A 16,260-nucleotide genomic window follows, 5' to 3' on the forward strand; every position below is an offset into this window, starting at 1 on the left:
TCAGACACCGCGTTTCTAGCGTGGGTGTTGGTGTGTGCCTTCTGCGTCTGTGCCGGCGAGAAATGTACGGTGGCCTCTTTTCCTTTTGGCGCGGGATGGGGTGCGGGGGGAGGGGTACAGCAAGTACATTTTAGGCGGCAGTCGTAGCAGTACCCTCCCTTTGCTACGGTGGGCACACGGACTCGGCTGGAACGGAAGACTCTCACTACTCCTTCTCTTTCACACACGCATGTGTCTCTGTAGACACGCGCTGGTGTTGAGGGGACCTTGGATGGAGTCGATCACTTTACCCGGCGGCACTGCTGGAAAAGCGAAGCAAACTTTGTCATCAGAGTTGAGCCCACCAGTGGAGAGTGCCGCTTCACGGCCATAACACGAAGACGCGCAAAGATGTTCCACGAAACCTATCAAGCTCTCCATGCAGCCACACAAACCAACCAACCCCCATCCTGGCCAGAAACTCCCTCTCTCCCACCCTTAGTTCTCCCTCTATTGAGCAGGAATCACCCATCTATACAGCCGCGTTTCTTCTTGGCTGTGATATAAGTCGGGAATCTGATCGAAGCGGAAAAAAGCACTTGCTGGACCTGGCGAAGGGTCCGTTGTAGTCCTGAGCCATCCTTCTCCCCTCCTCGTCTGTGCCCGACCGCCCCGCAGCCTCAGCGTGCGTGTGTACGCATCTTTGCTACTGCACGCAAGTGGTCTGGAACGCCTACAAGCAAAGGCACACCTTCGTCTATTCCATAGCTAGACATTGGCGTATAACTGAGCATCAAAGGTAGAAAACGTCACTCATACAGAGCTCTCCACCACGGCCTCAATGACGCCTCTTGGGCGCGGCGCTCTGGCGCGGCGCTCGGTGTTTTCCACTCTTCTTGTGGCCCTTGTGTTGGTGATGAATATGGCGAGGCTTGTCTCAGCGTTCGGTCTCCACGCTGCGCGACGCAATAAGCCGTCAACAGCACCTGAGACAAGTTACCTCCCACATCCCCGCGCGAACATCAACTGGACACAGCAGAGCCTGAGCTCAAATTTAACCAAGGCGGAGCGCAAGGAGATTCTCAAAAGCAAGCTGGTGCTGACAAAGCTGGTGGTGCTCAATCGCCACGGCCACCGCGCACCGAACGCGCCGTTTTGGAAGATGTGCCCAAACGATATCAAGAGCAAGAAGCGCTACGACGTCGACGCAGAGGACTTGACTGGGCTCGGCATGGAGGAGGAGTACAGCTTTGGCCAATATATACGAAACACCTATCACGCCTTTATTGGCGACAAGTTCAACCGCACGCTGCACTACTTCCGCGCTGTCGGCGAGCCGCGCATCTTGCAGTCGGCGATGGCGGTGGCCCAAGGCATCTTCCCGAACGGATTCGGGCTGGGCGGCTACTTGCCCTCGCGGCCGCAGTTTGTGCCCATCTTCTCCGACATGGACACGCACGAGTACCTGCTCGATGACGTGCCGTGCTTCCGGCGGGCCGAGAAAGACTCGCATCAGTGGATCGACAACGACTATCAGAGCTTCATCGATGACCCGAACACGGCTCGTGTGTTAAAGATAATAAAGGAGGTGTGCGGCGAGTACATCGGCGCGGCGGAAGGCTACGCCTACATCAAGACTGTGGCAGACGGTCTCACGTTCAACAGCGACATTGGTCTGAAGGTGGCCCAGGGCAGGCTGACACCAGAGATGTTGTTCAGCATTCGAAACGTCTCGCTGCAGCTCCTCATGCAGCGCCTCTACGACACAAATGAGCAACAGACGTACATGGCGGTCGACCTCCCCCGCAACATCCTGCAGACGCTTAACCACACCCATGTCGGCGATACCCCGCAGCAGCTGAACGACTTCACCGATACGCGGCAGGAGTCCACCTTTTACTTTATGCACCGTGAGGCCCTCTACGCCTTCGCGCAGTTTTTTGGCTTTCAATATAACGTAGCTGGGTTGCCCTCAGGGGAGTTGCCTGTGGCATCCTCCATCATTATGGAAAAGCTCGTGCCTCATCGCGACCAGTGTTCCCACAACACCTCCAACATCTACGTCCGCATGACGCTCTGGACGCCGCACAACGGCATCTACACAATACCCATCTCCACCTGCCGTATCCCCGAACTGTGTGAGCTAAAGGAGCTGCAGCACATCCACGACACCCGCGTGAGCCTAACGGGTACATGGGAGCAGCTGTGCAACTACACGCCGCAAGAAATCGATCACACAACGGATATTCGTTGACGACAGAGAAGGTAAAGGGAAAGGGAGATGGTGGTGTCGGAAGCAGAGGGATTGGAAAGAGAGCTGAGGAGAAGGGAAGAGCGTGGGCAGTGTACTGTTTTTCTGTGCCGGATGTGGTTATCATGTTTTTTTTCGCTGTTGTGTGGGTGCTACCCGCTCAAGCGCTTATCCCCTCCCCCTCCCCTACACCCACGTACCTCCACACCCAGCGTCCAGGGCTGTGGACTGTGTGGCCCTTTTTTTTTCAGTTTTGTTGCTTTGTTTTTGTTTTGCTACACCAACTCCATTTGCTGCATTCGACGTTCTCCCCTCCCCTCTCTTTTCCTTGCTATTTTTATTGCCCTTAGCCTCCGTGCTTCCCATACTTCTCTCTTCATTCTTCTACCTGCTCCTCACCACCACCATCACCACCCTAGTTGACTATTATTTTCCTTTATTCTTCTATTTCTTGCCTTGTAGCCCCCTATCGACCACAAGCACCCTGTTACCCTTCTTGTTACCCACCGTGCCGCTACGCCACGCATTTTACCCTCTTCTCTTCGCCCGTGCTCTTTTTTATGCACGAACAGCGGCAGACAAGTCGTCAAGCACCAACTTGTTTTTCCGTCGTGCTCGGGGAGATTCACGCTCCTATCTGCTGCTCTGCAGAACTCAGCTTACACGGTGTGGTACACTTTGTTGGCAAGAGAGCATAAACAAAGAAAATGGGGATTCGGGTAAGAGGAGCGTCGTAAGACTCAAGCCGTGTGTGGTGTGTTTTTCGTCCGCGGTGCACGGTATTTCCTACACCTGTGAGTGGTGTATTCGCTACTAGCCTTTTTGGGGGAGGGAAGGGGGGGCTGTGTGTGCGTATGTGTGTGTGTTGTGATCATGCTGTGTCTGGGTCTCAGTGTGGGGGTGTTGGAGCCGAGCACAAGCGCGTAAAAGCGGGCACAAATCGTGCTTTTTTTGTTTCTCACCGCCTCTTCACCCGCCCCCGCCCATCCCTTCGTCGGTAGAAAGGGGATTCGTACGCGTGTGTGTGTGTGTGTGTGTGTGAGAGACACCTCAGATGAGGCGGAGAGACTGCATGTGTATTTTTGACGGTTGATATATGTTCATGTGCACGGAGGAAGGAAGGGGTGAGGGCACGCTACTTCCACGCGCACTCTCCACTTCCGCCGCCGCCCCTTCAAACCCCCGCCTGTATCACGTATGTAACAATGAAGCAAAGGAATGGGCGTGGAGAAAGATGATCGATGACAGAGCAAAAAAAAACGAGAAAAAAGGTAGAAGTAACTCAGGCAAACAAAAAAGAAAACGAAGAGAAGCACAATGGTGAAAGCCGAGTTGACGTGCACATGCGGGTGCGTGCTTCTTTTGCTCCCCGCGCCTGCACTGTAGAACATTGTTGTTGTTATTTTTTTTCGGGGGAGGGGGAAGGGGGGGGTCTTCTGACTCAGGGAATCGGTATCGAAGAAAAAAGAGTAAGCGAGACCTCCACGTACACTCCCCGACCCTCTGTTCCCACGCCGTCCTCCTTGCAAACCGTCTCATGGGGAGCAACTCCCACCGTGGACAGCATTCTCTTGTCTCCCTTTGACGCCTCACTAGCAAGACATCATTTAACTTACTGTTAGTGTTCTTTTCCCCCAACGGCGCGTTGAACGACGAGCAGCTCAACAGCTATACGCACACACCAACGCAGCTCACCTACCTCTGCTGCACCACGGCGACATCCACGAATCGGGCCGACCAGCACCGCTTGGAGTCGTTCAGCCCCCTGCAGCTCCACTGCATACAGCGCAGGCTAGGCGCAGGATTGAGCTCGACATCACCGCAACGAAGCACAATGAGAGAAAAAAGCAGCGGGTGGATGCGCGTATTTGCTGGATCGTCGACACAGCTCGGAGTGAGCTGGCCCGATCCTTGTCATGGCCGCAAGCCTCTTTGGCACTGCGCCAGCTCAGACTTGCCTGCTGGCACCAGGAGCCCGCAGCCGTACCCGACGACAGGCGGTGCAGGCTCGTGGCTTCCCTACAGAGTAGGCACTCTGCCCCGGTACTCACGGTCAAGGGGGGGGGCGCGGCATCATCAGGGTTTCCGTAAGTGCCATAAGGCATGCAAAGGGAAGACCCCTTCTTTGGTTCTCATTTTTCCTGTAGTCCTTCTCCCCTCGGCCCACGCTCTCCGTTCCTTATCTCCTTCCCTTCTCCCTGTGGTGCAGTGAGGGCCAGAAAGTGTCACACATTGCGTGACGAACGCGCGGGTTGAACTCGTGGGTGCGCGTGTCTGTGTGGCGGGTCATTTGGGTATCCTGTACCCACCACACATCGAAGTCGCTCACGGCTGTGAGACGCAATAGCTCACACATCGCTCTACTACTTTTGCTCTTTAATATTTGAGGTTAGCCTTTCTTCTTCGTTCGTTCTGTCGTTTGGTGCCATGGATCCATCGAAGCGAATCTGTCTCAAGAACCTGCCAGAGGGGTGCACCAAGCGCGAACTCGCCGAGCTGGTACGCAACCGCACAGGCACACCGATCCACAGCATCGACCTAGGCCTCGACGCCGACGGGAAAACGCGGCGCTATGCCCATTTTTCCTGCGAGGGCGCGAAGCATGTGCTGGAGGTGCTGAGCACTGGAGTATCGTTGCGCGATTCCACCATATACGCTCATCCTGCCAAGACGCATTACTCGTTCCGCTACGCTGAGGCTCGCCGCAAGCGAGAGCGGGCGGAAGCGGAGGAAAAGGAGCAGCTAGAGGCGTTTTGGGCTGCCTCGAGGCAACGCTTTTTGGACCGCACTAACGGCGGAGAGCTGCCCAAGAACAAGATACCCAAAGACTTCTACGCGTCGAAGCGCAAGTATGCGCGTATCGCCGCCGAGATCGCTCAAATGTCGCGCAACGCGCACGCCGCCGCGAGGGGTGGCGCCGCCTATGCCGAGCACCCACGCGGCGCCGCCCACGCAGCGCCGCCCTTCTCAGGCGCAGACTGTGGCACGAATAGCGCTTATCGGGCTGCTTCCAAGGATCACGGCACCTCAGGTGGTGGTGCTGCCGCGGCTTGTGAGCCGCCTCGAACCACCGCGGGTGGTGGTGACGCCAATGCAGCCAAGAAGTGTGCATCGAGGCTTACGGCTGCCAAATCTCAAGCACCTGCTGTCGCGCCACCGCCGCCGCCGCCTCCGGGGCCCACGAAAGAGGAACGAAAGCTGAGCGGCCTCCAGGCGAAGCTAGCTGCTCTGAAGGAGAAGCTGAAAAAGTGAGGCAAGTTTGCGGTCGATGTGCGTTTGTGTTGTGGGGTGTGGTCTCACTGCTCATCCTGACTTGACGCGAGTGGGTCTCCTCTACTTTTACGTTTTCCGGTAGTACAATTGAGCGTGCATGTGGGTTCGTGGATGTCTCGTGCGTACGTATGTGTGTATGTGTGTACCTAACTGCGAGTAATGAGTTGTGCGCTCACCTACGCAATCGGCCCATGCTGAGAAATCGGTTACCTCTGTCTTCTCCTTCGAGGTCGTGATGCAACGCTGAGGGCATGCATGCGTATGGGGCTGGATGGATGGCCTCTCTTTCCCTTTATCCCCTCTTTTTCACAAGAGGGTGTAGCTGATTGTGGGGCCAACGCGGTGGCGTGTGCGCCGCCTGTGTTTCTCTTTGCGTTTGGTCCTCTCGCTCTCTCCTGTCCCCCGTCTGCTGCTGTGCAAGGCGACATCATCACCACGCAGCCTCACATCAGTTGCGCCTTCCTCTTCGCCCTCGCCTCTCCCCACCTCTTTCCTTCACGGTAACCAACCTCCTCTCCCTTCTCCACGGCCGATGCGGCACACAGTCTATCGCTTCTCTCCCCACGCACCCCACCGCCTTAGTCGCTTGTGGACGGTATCATAATCAAACATTGAAAAGAGCGCCTCACCATTCTCGGTCTTTCGTGCTGCTTGTGTCGCTGCAAAGCCACTGCTTCACTGGGGAGAAAGCTGCACCTGGGGGCTTGTCTCTCATCCTCGACCTTGCTTTCTCTTCTTAACACGCACAGTGCTTCTGCTGCAAAACCAGACGAGCCAAACGCAACGTTAGCAGACAGGTAGTGGTGCCTTATTCCCTCTCCCCTCCCCACACACCCCACACCACTCCTGTCCTCTCGCGTTGTGTGCTGCGTTTCTTTTTGTAGCTGTGTGCCTGCTTGCGGGTGGAGCGTGTGTCTTGTGCGAGAAGCGGAGGGGGAACCAACGATAGAGTCCACTCTTGCGTCTTTGTTTTCTCGAATTCCTACGGCCCGTACTGGGAACGTTTGTCGCACGGTATCTTCAGCCCCCTCCCACCTCCTCCCCTCCTCTCGCCCCCTACCCGCTGTACACTCAATATACGGACATACACCGTTAAGCGAATACCCATACCTGCGCTTCCTCACGCAGGCACGCAGACACGCCCACACTCAGGCGCGCGCACAGTACGCAGAGGAAAAGACGGCAGTGCCAACCGCCTCATCCACGACGACAGTAGAAGGGGAAAAGCAGCGGTTTTTCAGCACCGTTTTCTTTTCACTCTCGTGTGTGCATCTTTCCTCAACGCCGTCAGCGATCTTCTTCTTTACTCTGTTTTTCGTTTTCTGCGTGCCTGTGTGGAGACAGGTCCATCTGTTATCTTTACGTATCCCTCACTCGCTCCCTCACTCGTTGCCCGTCTTCTGGGTTCTCCGCCTCCCCCTTCTCTATTGCTCGCTCCGTGTCATAACGATCTTTCTTTTTTCTTAGTGTGTGTGTGTTTAGCTCTGTTTGTGTGAACGGTAGTGGGAAGGAGCGAGGCGGTGTGTCTTGGGCGGTTCCTCTTTCACGGAGCCTTAGAGGCCCTCCTCTCCGTCCTGTGGCTCGTCTTCATTGTGGAGCGCCTTCGAAGGTGTGGAGAAGATAGGAGGGCAGAAGCTATTCCGCCCGACACATCTCTTGCTAGCCTCCTCCTCCCCTCCTGTTTATGTGTGCCACGTGTGCACTCGTGCTCTAATCCCGCTTTCGCTTTGTCAGGCTTCGCCGTTTATTTTGTTTTCCGCCTCCCTCCCCCTCACATGAACATCGTTTTAGATCGCTCCCTCACGCAACGTCCTTTTCTTCCTCCCTGTGTGTATTTGTGTGTGTGCCTGGGGAGAGGAAAAGGGAGGGGAAACTTGTGTATTCAGTGCCGTTATAGGTGTGCTCATCTTCGAGCTTATCGGAGTAACGTTGCGGCTGCCGTTGGCGCTTGCATCCTTTTGTTTTTCTCCCCTGTGGTGACTTCGCACTGCATCTCTCATCTGTTTTTCTGTCTCTTTTCGTCTGCTGAGTCGCCATCTATAGACTAACGCGTGCGCCTCATCGCGCCTCCCCCATCCATACCACCTCACCCTTAGCGCATACCTCACTGACACCGCACGTCGATAGCCACCATGCACACAAAGAACGCAGACTGTGAGAAATCGCAGCAGCAGAAGCTCGAGGAGGACATCAAGTCTCCATGCACTCCCTTGTTTCACTGCATCTCTGATGTGAATCCAAAGAGTGACAAGGCAACCAATTACGGTTGCGCAAAGCCTCTTGATTGGTCACCGCAGACACCAGAGACGTCACCGGTGAGCGTGGCAGAGCTGAGAGTGACGGTGGTGGCGGATATGTCCGAGGCGGAAACGACTTCCAAGAGTGTGACACATGGCAAGGCCCCGCGCACAAACGAAGGTGAGGCGACCGCATCGGGGACCGTAGAGGAGCCCGTTTGTGGCGTCGCTGCTGCAGGAGACGCTGCGCCCTCAGCGGTGCAACAGAAGACACAGGAGAGAGGACCATCAGCGCCTGCCAAACACAAACGCCCGTATGCTACCTCTGACGCCGTGCCATCCTCTTCCTGTCACGTAGATGCACTCGGCGATCTCGCTGGCAGCGTCCGGCAGCACCACCCGAGCTCCACACCCACGCTGGACAGCAGTAGCAGCAGTGGTGGCGGCGATGCGTCAAAGCACGCGGTAGCGGCGGGGAACGTCGATGGGCCACTGCCTCCGCCACTGAGTGGCGTCTTCTTTCCCTCCACGGCCTGCGATGCGGTGACAACTGCCTCCTTAGTGACCCTTATTTCCTCCTACTGCGACGTTGTGACGCTGGTGCAGCTTATGCGGGTGAACCGCTCGGCGCACCTGTTGGCGACGAGTGATGCCGTATGGAAGCCTCTTCTGGTGTCCATGAACCTGCCACCTTTGCTATCCGCCTACGAGCGGGACAGAGACTACTACGACTTCTTTGTCAAAGACGTCATCACCACACGTGCTCTGCACGGACACTACACATTTCAAGCCGCAAACGCCGCGTCAGGTAGCCGTGAAAGCGTAAGCACCACAAGCGGCTCAAGGTCCGCCGTCATGAACCGCGACTATATGTCACGGGACGAGGACTCCCTTCAGGATGATATATTCAACATTGCCTCACTGCAGCTGCTCATCTCCGCTGCGTCGCTGGGTCAGTCAAACCACCTTATTGGTCGCGTGCAGCTACTCCTCACGTATAAAAATGAATCGATGGAGGTGTTGCAAGGCTCCTGCCGCTTCTCCGTTCATCGCCGCTGCTTCTCCCTCTGCTGCAGCGCTTTTGGTACGGTGAAGCGCGGGCCCGTCTTCACGGTGGCCGTCGCGACGGTGACGAAGCCATGGGCGAATGAGGGTTTTCAGCACTTCAGCGAGCACAAGAATGGAATTCGGCTAGTGATGACACCGGTGCTGTGGGAGGGCCAGAGCCCTGGCTCGCAGATTACGGAGAACGACATTCTCGTCGTAAGTCGCCCCAAGCCGGTGCCCTCCTTGATCACATTGACGACGGGACCTGCGACGGCAAACAGCTCCCTGGACGCCCCCACAGCATCACGCGGCTAGTGCGGGTAGTGGTGGTAATCGGTACATGGTGCCTGTGGCATTCATGTGCAGGAGTCGAGACTGCTGTAGAATATTTATTGTCTTCTGTTTTGTTTCCTACCGCAGTATTCTGACGGCAGCAACGGAACCGAGGGCCGCGGTACGTGTCGAGAAGGCAGCTCCACGGAGGGAAGGTAGAAGCAATGAATGGATGTGCGTATACCTGCATCCCTGCTGCACGCATCTCATGCCCTCGTGCGAAAGGGGAAGAGCGACGGTGGGGGTAGTGCAGTGTTGTGTCAGTCACCACTAAAATATCTCGTCCTTCCCCTCCCCTCACCCTCTCTGTCCATGAGCATACGGGCTTCTGCCAGCACGCGCGCATCGGATCCGTTTGCCAACTACACGCATGTTGTTAGTGGTCTCGGACAGGTGCGTCGACGTGTGTGTGCCTTTTCCCGTTGAATACCCGCTTGTGTGCGTGGGTTCTGTACGCCCCCTCCCTCCCGCTTCTCTCTTTCTCCCTCGCCTCTGGCACTGTTTGTCCCTGTTCCCTCTCTGCGCGAACGCCCCTGCGTGGGTTTTTTTGCGCTGCAGCATTGCACTTGCATGTCAAAGAAGGCGAAACAGCACACACACACACGCTTATCGAGTCTCAGCGTCATCTTTCATGCTGGTGCGAGGGACAAATGGGCTGACCTTGAGTCCGTGCTGGTTGAGGCAAGGAAAACAGAGGCGCGCTGCACACGTGTTGTGCTCCGCGAGTTCTTCGCCTTTCTACTCTCTCGCTCTTTGCAAAATGCGCCCTGTGCCGTGGACAATCCGCATAGCCGACGCATCCAGGAAGGGCAAGGCGGAGACGAAGGGATGGCCGTGTCCAGAAGTGCGTGTCACTGGAATGCAAACAAAGGCCATGGTGGTATCCTCGCACTGCATCTTGTTGCTGACTCCCCACTCCTCTCTCCCCGCTTCGTGTGATTACCACCATCACCACCACGATTCTCCTTCGTGTGTTGTGTGTGCCTATCAACTCTCTCTTTTTTGCCTGCGTGCGCACGCATCTACTCCTTGCCCTCCTCCCTCCACCCCTCCACTCTATTCATCGGCGTACAGCATCATACACGCACACCAGGTGGGACAAGTGCCATTCATAGAGTACACACGCACACACATACGCCGGTGGCGAGCTCGTGGCTGTGCCTGCGCAAGTCAGGCATTGATCCTCACGTACGCCAACGTCTCGCCGACGACGAACAGGACCGGGGCCGTCAAGGCGCACAGAAAGAGATACTGCGACACCAACAAAGGAGAGACTGCCTCCGTGCCCTTTTACTAATTCTTTTGCAGATGAGAAGCTCTGTACGAGGCGCACACACGCATCCGCATACATTTTCCATCGCACACCCGCTTCACTAGCGAGCATACGGGTAGGCATGGGCTCCCACAATACAGAAAAGGAAGAGGCGAGAAGGAGCGCGCACGTGGACGGGGCCGGCCTCGACGGAGAAGCGCGTTGCGTGCCCTATCAGCCGCTGCGCGTGCGGACCATTGAGATCCTGTGGCACTTCAATGAACGCAACAAAGAAGCGGAGCTGCTGGGCCTGCAGAGCAGCGTGACGGAGGGCATTACGAGTGTCGACTACAACCCTCGTTGTCATCGCATCGTCACCACAGGTGGCGATGGCAACATTCGCCTGTGGGAAATCCGCGTCAAAGCCGTCGACGCTTGGCTAGAGAACAACGCAAACGACATGCTGGCGTGCTGCCGCCACCTGTGCCGCATGCGCACCTCCTGGATGCCGCTCACAGCGCGGTGGTCGCCGCAAGGAGAGATGATAGCGAGCGCACACTGTGACGGCAAGGTGTGTCTGTGGTGGCGCGACCCTTCCGGGGGATCAGCGGCCGCAGCAGAAGCGAGTGATGACGGCAGTTGGGGCAGTGGTCTACAAGGGACGTCTGGCGACTCGGACGGCGACGTAGAGGAATGGAAGGCATACCGCCACCTGACTGGGCACATCAGCGATATATATGACATCTGCTTCTCCGCTGATTCTCGCTACCTGCTGAGCGGAGCTGGTGACGGCAGCATTGTCATTCACGATCTGGAAGGCTCCACAATGCCGGTTCTACAGCTCACCAACCTGCACACGAAGTTCTGCCGCGGGGTCGCGTGGGATCCGTGGACGCGGTTTCTTCACACCTTTGGCTGTGGCCCGTCGCTGCTGTGCTTCACGCACGTGCCGAAGAGCGAGGGTCACCACCGCCGCATGCACCTCGCTGGCCAGCGCAAGTGCCAGGGGGACTACATTGGCGAGTCATGTGCCCTGTCGTACCGCCGCTTGTGTTGGTCGCCAGATGGCTTGCTGCTCGCTATGCCGTACGGGAAGGTGACGCGGACTGGTCAGCAGCAGGCGCTGAGCACAGCCAACCTGCTGGCCTCCATCGAGGCAAAGGAGAAGGCGGAAGCGACGTTGGGGGCAACGAAAGGCCATCCGCGGGACAACTCGTCGCCCACGCACAGAAGGGAGGCTGGCGGGGGTAAAAACCTCCACGACGCGCCTGTGACACCCATTGGAGATGCTGGTGACGATGCACTGGATGACATACTTCACTGCGTGTATGTCTACACTCGAGGGGCGCCGGACAAGATCGCCTGTCGACTTGGGGTGCGCGGGTTCAGCGAAGTGCGTGGCGTACTGTGGGCGCCGTGCTTCTTCGAGCCGCTGCCCGCCGACAAGGTTCTGGAAGGATGCTCGCAGCAGCCCACGGCCCTTTCGACCGCTGCAACCGATGGCACGGCGGATGAAGCGACGACAACAGTGTCGTCCGCGCTCCCGCACAGCGCCAGCGCCGCAACGGCAGAGGCTCTGCCGTCGCAGCTGGAAGCGCTTGAAGCGGCACGTCAGCGCCGCGGTGCCTGGGGGCCGGCGGAGTACCGCATGGCACTTGCCGTGTGGACCTCAGATGCTGTCATCGTCTACACAACAGACAGCAGCTCTCGCCACAGCGACTTCACCGACTTGCACATGCGCAGCATCACCGATGTTTCTTGGAGTCACGACGCGTCCCACCTCTACACTGCCTCCCTTGACGGGTACATCAGCGTCATCGCTTTTGGCGATTCCCTGACAGCGGCGCATCGACTACCGTACTTCTCGGCATCGCCGGCGGTGCGCTCGCTGTGTGGGCTCCTGGAACGTATTGAGCAAGTCGGCATCAGCGTTGAAGCCGGTCGAAGCACCGGCTCATTCTCGGCCGGAGCCGAGAGAGGGGACAGAAAGGCTGGAGGCGACGCCTCTGCCGGTGCAGCAGCAGCGGCGGCGACTAAGACCAGTGTAGCTGTGGTAAGGAAGAAGAGGAAGGTAGAAAAAACGTGTGGCGATGCCGCGACACCGTCAGTGGCGGCCACGAAGGAGGTTGATATGCAGCAGCTGGAAGCCCTCCTCTCGGACATCTGAGCGGGGAGGCCGTTTTTTTTTGCATGTTTGTGGGAGGGTGTGTGGTTGTGGTTGTCGCAAGCTGCGCGACCTATCCCCCTCCTCGGCCACCAGCCGATCTCTCCCACCGCCACTCCTAAGAATGCATCGCTTCTACAACATGCATGTGCCACACGCCAATAGAGACCTGTAAGGTAATATGCTACCGTGGGCTGAGAGGTGCGTGAGTATGTGGCTGTCGTCGCAACTCGCTTCTCCTGCTCCTCTCGGATGCGCGTTGGTAATAGAAGCGGAGTGGCACAGAAGCATACAAGCATGACGCATATGTCTGCCGTCTGACCGGCGTATGTTGCCGTCGCTTGGTGGTCCGTTTTCGAAGGTGTTATCCTCGTGGTCTCCCGTTTCGCGTGCGGCAAAACAAAACAAAAATGGGGCTGGCGGTGAGCCGGTAAAAAAATTCGCATGCATTTTGCGCACAGAGGGGTCTTCGCTGCCACTCCTCGTATACTACCAGACTGTCTTGTACCTTGTTCCCCCTCTCAGTGGCGAGGGGGGGGACATGGTCCGTCATCATGGGCGGAGGGCATAACCTTTTCTCCCCTGCTTTGACGCTTTGTGTGACTCGTGGAGACCCCACCGCGCGCGGGGGATGAAGCTGCCCCACTTTCCGTATACTTTTACCCCATCGTCTCGCCCCTTTTCTGATTCAGATCGCCATGTTTAGCTCGACTTCCAATATTGCCCCGCGACGGCTTGGCAGTGCCGGCCCTGGCGGCGACGACGCCTCAGCCTTGCGCGTCATGCCCTCCACAGGTGATCCCACAGACGAAGTGCGTGCGTCACTTGCCAGCCTTACGGCGCGGGCACAGAGGCTTGTGTCTGAAAGAGATGCTGAGCAGCTCCTGCGCAACGGGTTCGGCCTTTTCGAGGCCTCCCGCAAGGCCGCGGAGGAGGCGCGGCACCAGGCGAACAAGTGCCAGTCCACTAGCGAGGGCTACGCCCCGGCGACCCACGCGTCCGTGGAGTTGTTTATGACTCAGCACCTCGGCTTCGACGCTCAAGCGCAGCAGCGTCTGCTGCAGCAGCTGCAACGCCGCCACGCGCAGCTTGGTGCAGATCTCGGTCCGATCGACACCGTACCGAGCGCCGAGGCCTCGGGTTTCACGGGGATCGCGGACGTGGACGCGGTGGTGGCAGAACTGAAGAATGACATCTTGCTCGACGTCCAACACGCCGTGCACCGACGTCAAACGAGCATTGTGCGGGACCAGGTCGACACCCTCTTCAAGGCGGCCTGGCACCCCTTCTACGTGCGCGTCGCGGACGACTACGAGGCGCTGTCCATGGGGGCAAACGAGCTCGCCGCTGGGAAGGCCGGAGCCACTGGTCGCCTGTCCTCCACGGGCACCGCTGCCCCGTCCGCAAACGCATTTGGCGGTGCCAGCAGCAGCGCTAGCAGTTCCCTGGTGGACATACTCAATAGCGGCTCTTCGTTGGCCGCGGAGTTGAACAGCCGCATCGCCGCCTTTGCCGCCATTGTTGAGGAGTATGCACCGGCGCAGTGGATCAAGCACTTCACTGCCTACGTCACGGAGACGTCGCTGGACGGGGCGAATGACTTGACGGTGCTGTGGACATCAATTGTGCAGATTATCGAGCCAATGCAGCGGCGCGGCTCCGAGGCCGACATCATGTCCTACGTAGCCAGCAGCCGTCGCGTGATGGAGCGGAAGTCGCTGAGCCGGCTGCTCGAGCGGGTGTTGCGCATGGACCCCATGCGCTTCGAGGAGGTGGAGAACATGAGTGCGTTGCACCTGATGGACGTAATCGCGCGCTCGTGCGGGGCGACGAACCCCTGGATGCACGCATTCGTCGCGATGCGGGTGGGTCGCTACGATGTGGCGCAGCTGGCGATGGATGCTATTGGGATTCAGTCTGTGCGCGATGCAATGGCGAAGATGACCGCGACACCCCCTGCCGAGCGCAACGCCATGCCGCCCGCGTCCGATCTCCAACCTGTCTACGCCGAAGCGAAAACAAAAGAAGACCCATATCGACAGGCCGTGCTGTTGGTGCTGCTCGCTGGCCGCACGGGTGAAAGCCCGGCAGCTGTCCTGCGCACTATCCTGAGCCTCGCGCAAAGAGTGACAGACTCTCTGGAAGATGCGCTATGGCTAAGACTGTCATGCATTCGCGGTGTGGACAAGTCGGCGCAAGCTACACCCGTTCAGAGCCTCCGCACGCTCCAGCGTGCTGTTCTCGATGACATGCAGGATCTGGTGAGCATCACGCAGGGAAACGCCTGCCGTCTGGCATCGTTTCTCATCCACGCCTTGCTTCCCTCGACAGGTCTGCGGCTGCTCTTAGAGAACAACATCACTCATGTGGACGGCTTTCACATGGCGTTGTGCTTTAGCGCGCAGAACCTCTTGCAGGGTAGGCTGCACTCTGCGCTCGAGGCTCCAATCGACATTGCTCGTCACATGAACCGCTACTGCTCCGTGGTGTTGCTGGGCGTCGATCGCCGCATTCGTGCCACCGTGTTTGCAGGGACAGCGATCTTCGCCTACTTCCACAAGAGTGGTTTGACGGAGGCGTTTGTGGAGTGCTGCTTGAAGGATATCATTTGCGCGCGGCTGCTGGGCTCGCGCAACGCCGTGGGTGGGCAAGATGCACTGCTCCTGCGGGCCGGTACTCGCGCGCTTTCAGAGGAGCTGCTAAAGGCACTCATGCAAGTCGCGGAGGATGCCTCGGCTCGCAGCGAGGTGGCGAAAGCTACTCATGTTCTGCTGGCGGTTGCCTTCCTTGCAAGCCAGTTTTGCCGTCCAGAGCTGCAGCAACGGGCGCTACGGCGCGCAGTGCAGATGATGTCGCCAGCTCTGGCCCAGGTGCTGCATCTTCCATCGCGCAGCAGCGTCGTGTCGGACGTTCTGTCGCAGGCAGCGCAGCTGCAGCAGGCTGTGAACACTGCCCCGCACCATCTGAATGAGGATGCCATCAACGCGCAGGACTACCAAACGTTTGCGCAGCTGTGCCGCATGGCGGATGTGTATGCTTTTAATGTTAATGGCAACGTCAGCGACGCTGTGGATGCATTCCTGCAGCTGCCGTTTGTGCCGCCGCCAAACACTGCTGTGACGGGCGGGGTAGACGCCTATGTTGAGGCGTACTGCAACGCACCTGGAAGCGTGCAGCTAGGCGCACGTGCCGCGCTACGGATTGCCATCTCAGCAGCAGGGCAACTTCTCCAGCACTACGCACGCAACAGCACCAGCGGTGGCGCTGACGTCGATGAGAAGAGACTGCGCCTGCTGCACCGAATGCAAACCGTGCTCGAGTGGGCTCGTCAGTGCTGCGCGCGGACCAGTGTTGCATACCCGGCTGTCGCAGAGGGATTCGAACGAGCGTATCTGTGCTGAGAAGGTGCGCGAGGGTGTTTGCGCACACATCGCGTTTTCCCTCTCCCTGATCTTGTCCTTTTCCCGTTACGCTGCACCGCTTCTCACGCACACCCCTTCGTAACACAGTGTTTCTCTTTTCCCCTTGTGTGTGCGTGTATCTTTCCTGCCCCAGTCGCCATGATTCGTCACCTGCACGAGTACGCGGTGGGACAAGGCTGACGCGCGCGCTGTCTGTGATGTGTGGTTCGCGTGTATGTTGTATCCGTCCCCTTCCCTCCCTCTCTCTTTGTGAGTGCATATTGTTTTTGGGGGGAGGGGGAGGGGCTCATCGTGTACGGGGC

The 16,260-nt window shown here is 58.0% G+C and overlaps 5 protein-coding genes across 5 annotated transcripts; all 5 read left to right on the forward strand.

The window, feature by feature from the left end:
* Positions 1-895: 895 nt before the first annotated feature.
* On the forward strand, positions 896-2,233 carry LMXM_36_2470 (putative acid phosphatase; the record flags this gene model as incomplete). Its single annotated transcript, XM_003874549.1, has 1 exon — positions 896-2,233. The coding sequence occupies one exon, from the start codon at positions 896-898 to the stop codon at positions 2,231-2,233; it is 1,338 nt and encodes a 445-aa protein (XP_003874598.1).
* Positions 2,234-4,657: 2,424 nt separating this feature from the next.
* Positions 4,658-5,482, forward strand: LMXM_36_2480 (conserved hypothetical protein; the record flags this gene model as incomplete). The annotated part of the gene is made up of 1 exon (XM_003874550.1): positions 4,658-5,482. The coding sequence occupies one exon, from the start codon at positions 4,658-4,660 to the stop codon at positions 5,480-5,482; it is 825 nt and encodes a 274-aa protein (XP_003874599.1).
* A 2,153-nt stretch (positions 5,483-7,635) lies between these two features.
* LMXM_36_2490 (conserved hypothetical protein) lies at positions 7,636-9,102 on the forward strand (the record flags this gene model as incomplete). The annotated part of the gene is made up of 1 exon (XM_003874551.1): positions 7,636-9,102. The coding sequence occupies one exon, from the start codon at positions 7,636-7,638 to the stop codon at positions 9,100-9,102; it is 1,467 nt and encodes a 488-aa protein (XP_003874600.1).
* A 1,412-nt stretch (positions 9,103-10,514) lies between these two features.
* On the forward strand, positions 10,515-12,539 carry LMXM_36_2500 (chromatin assembly factor 1 subunit b-like protein; the record flags this gene model as incomplete). Its single annotated transcript, XM_003874552.1, has 1 exon — positions 10,515-12,539. The coding sequence occupies one exon, from the start codon at positions 10,515-10,517 to the stop codon at positions 12,537-12,539; it is 2,025 nt and encodes a 674-aa protein (XP_003874601.1).
* A 695-nt stretch (positions 12,540-13,234) lies between these two features.
* Positions 13,235-15,937, forward strand: LMXM_36_2510 (nucleoporin interacting component (NUP93),putative; the record flags this gene model as incomplete). Its single annotated transcript, XM_003874553.1, has 1 exon — positions 13,235-15,937. The coding sequence occupies one exon, from the start codon at positions 13,235-13,237 to the stop codon at positions 15,935-15,937; it is 2,703 nt and encodes a 900-aa protein (XP_003874602.1).
* Positions 15,938-16,260: the final 323 nt, after the last annotated feature.

This window comes from Leishmania mexicana, chromosome 20 (assembly GCF_000234665.1).
Source record: "Leishmania mexicana MHOM/GT/2001/U1103 complete genome, chromosome 20".
NCBI lineage: Eukaryota > Euglenozoa > Kinetoplastea > Trypanosomatida > Trypanosomatidae > Leishmania > Leishmania mexicana.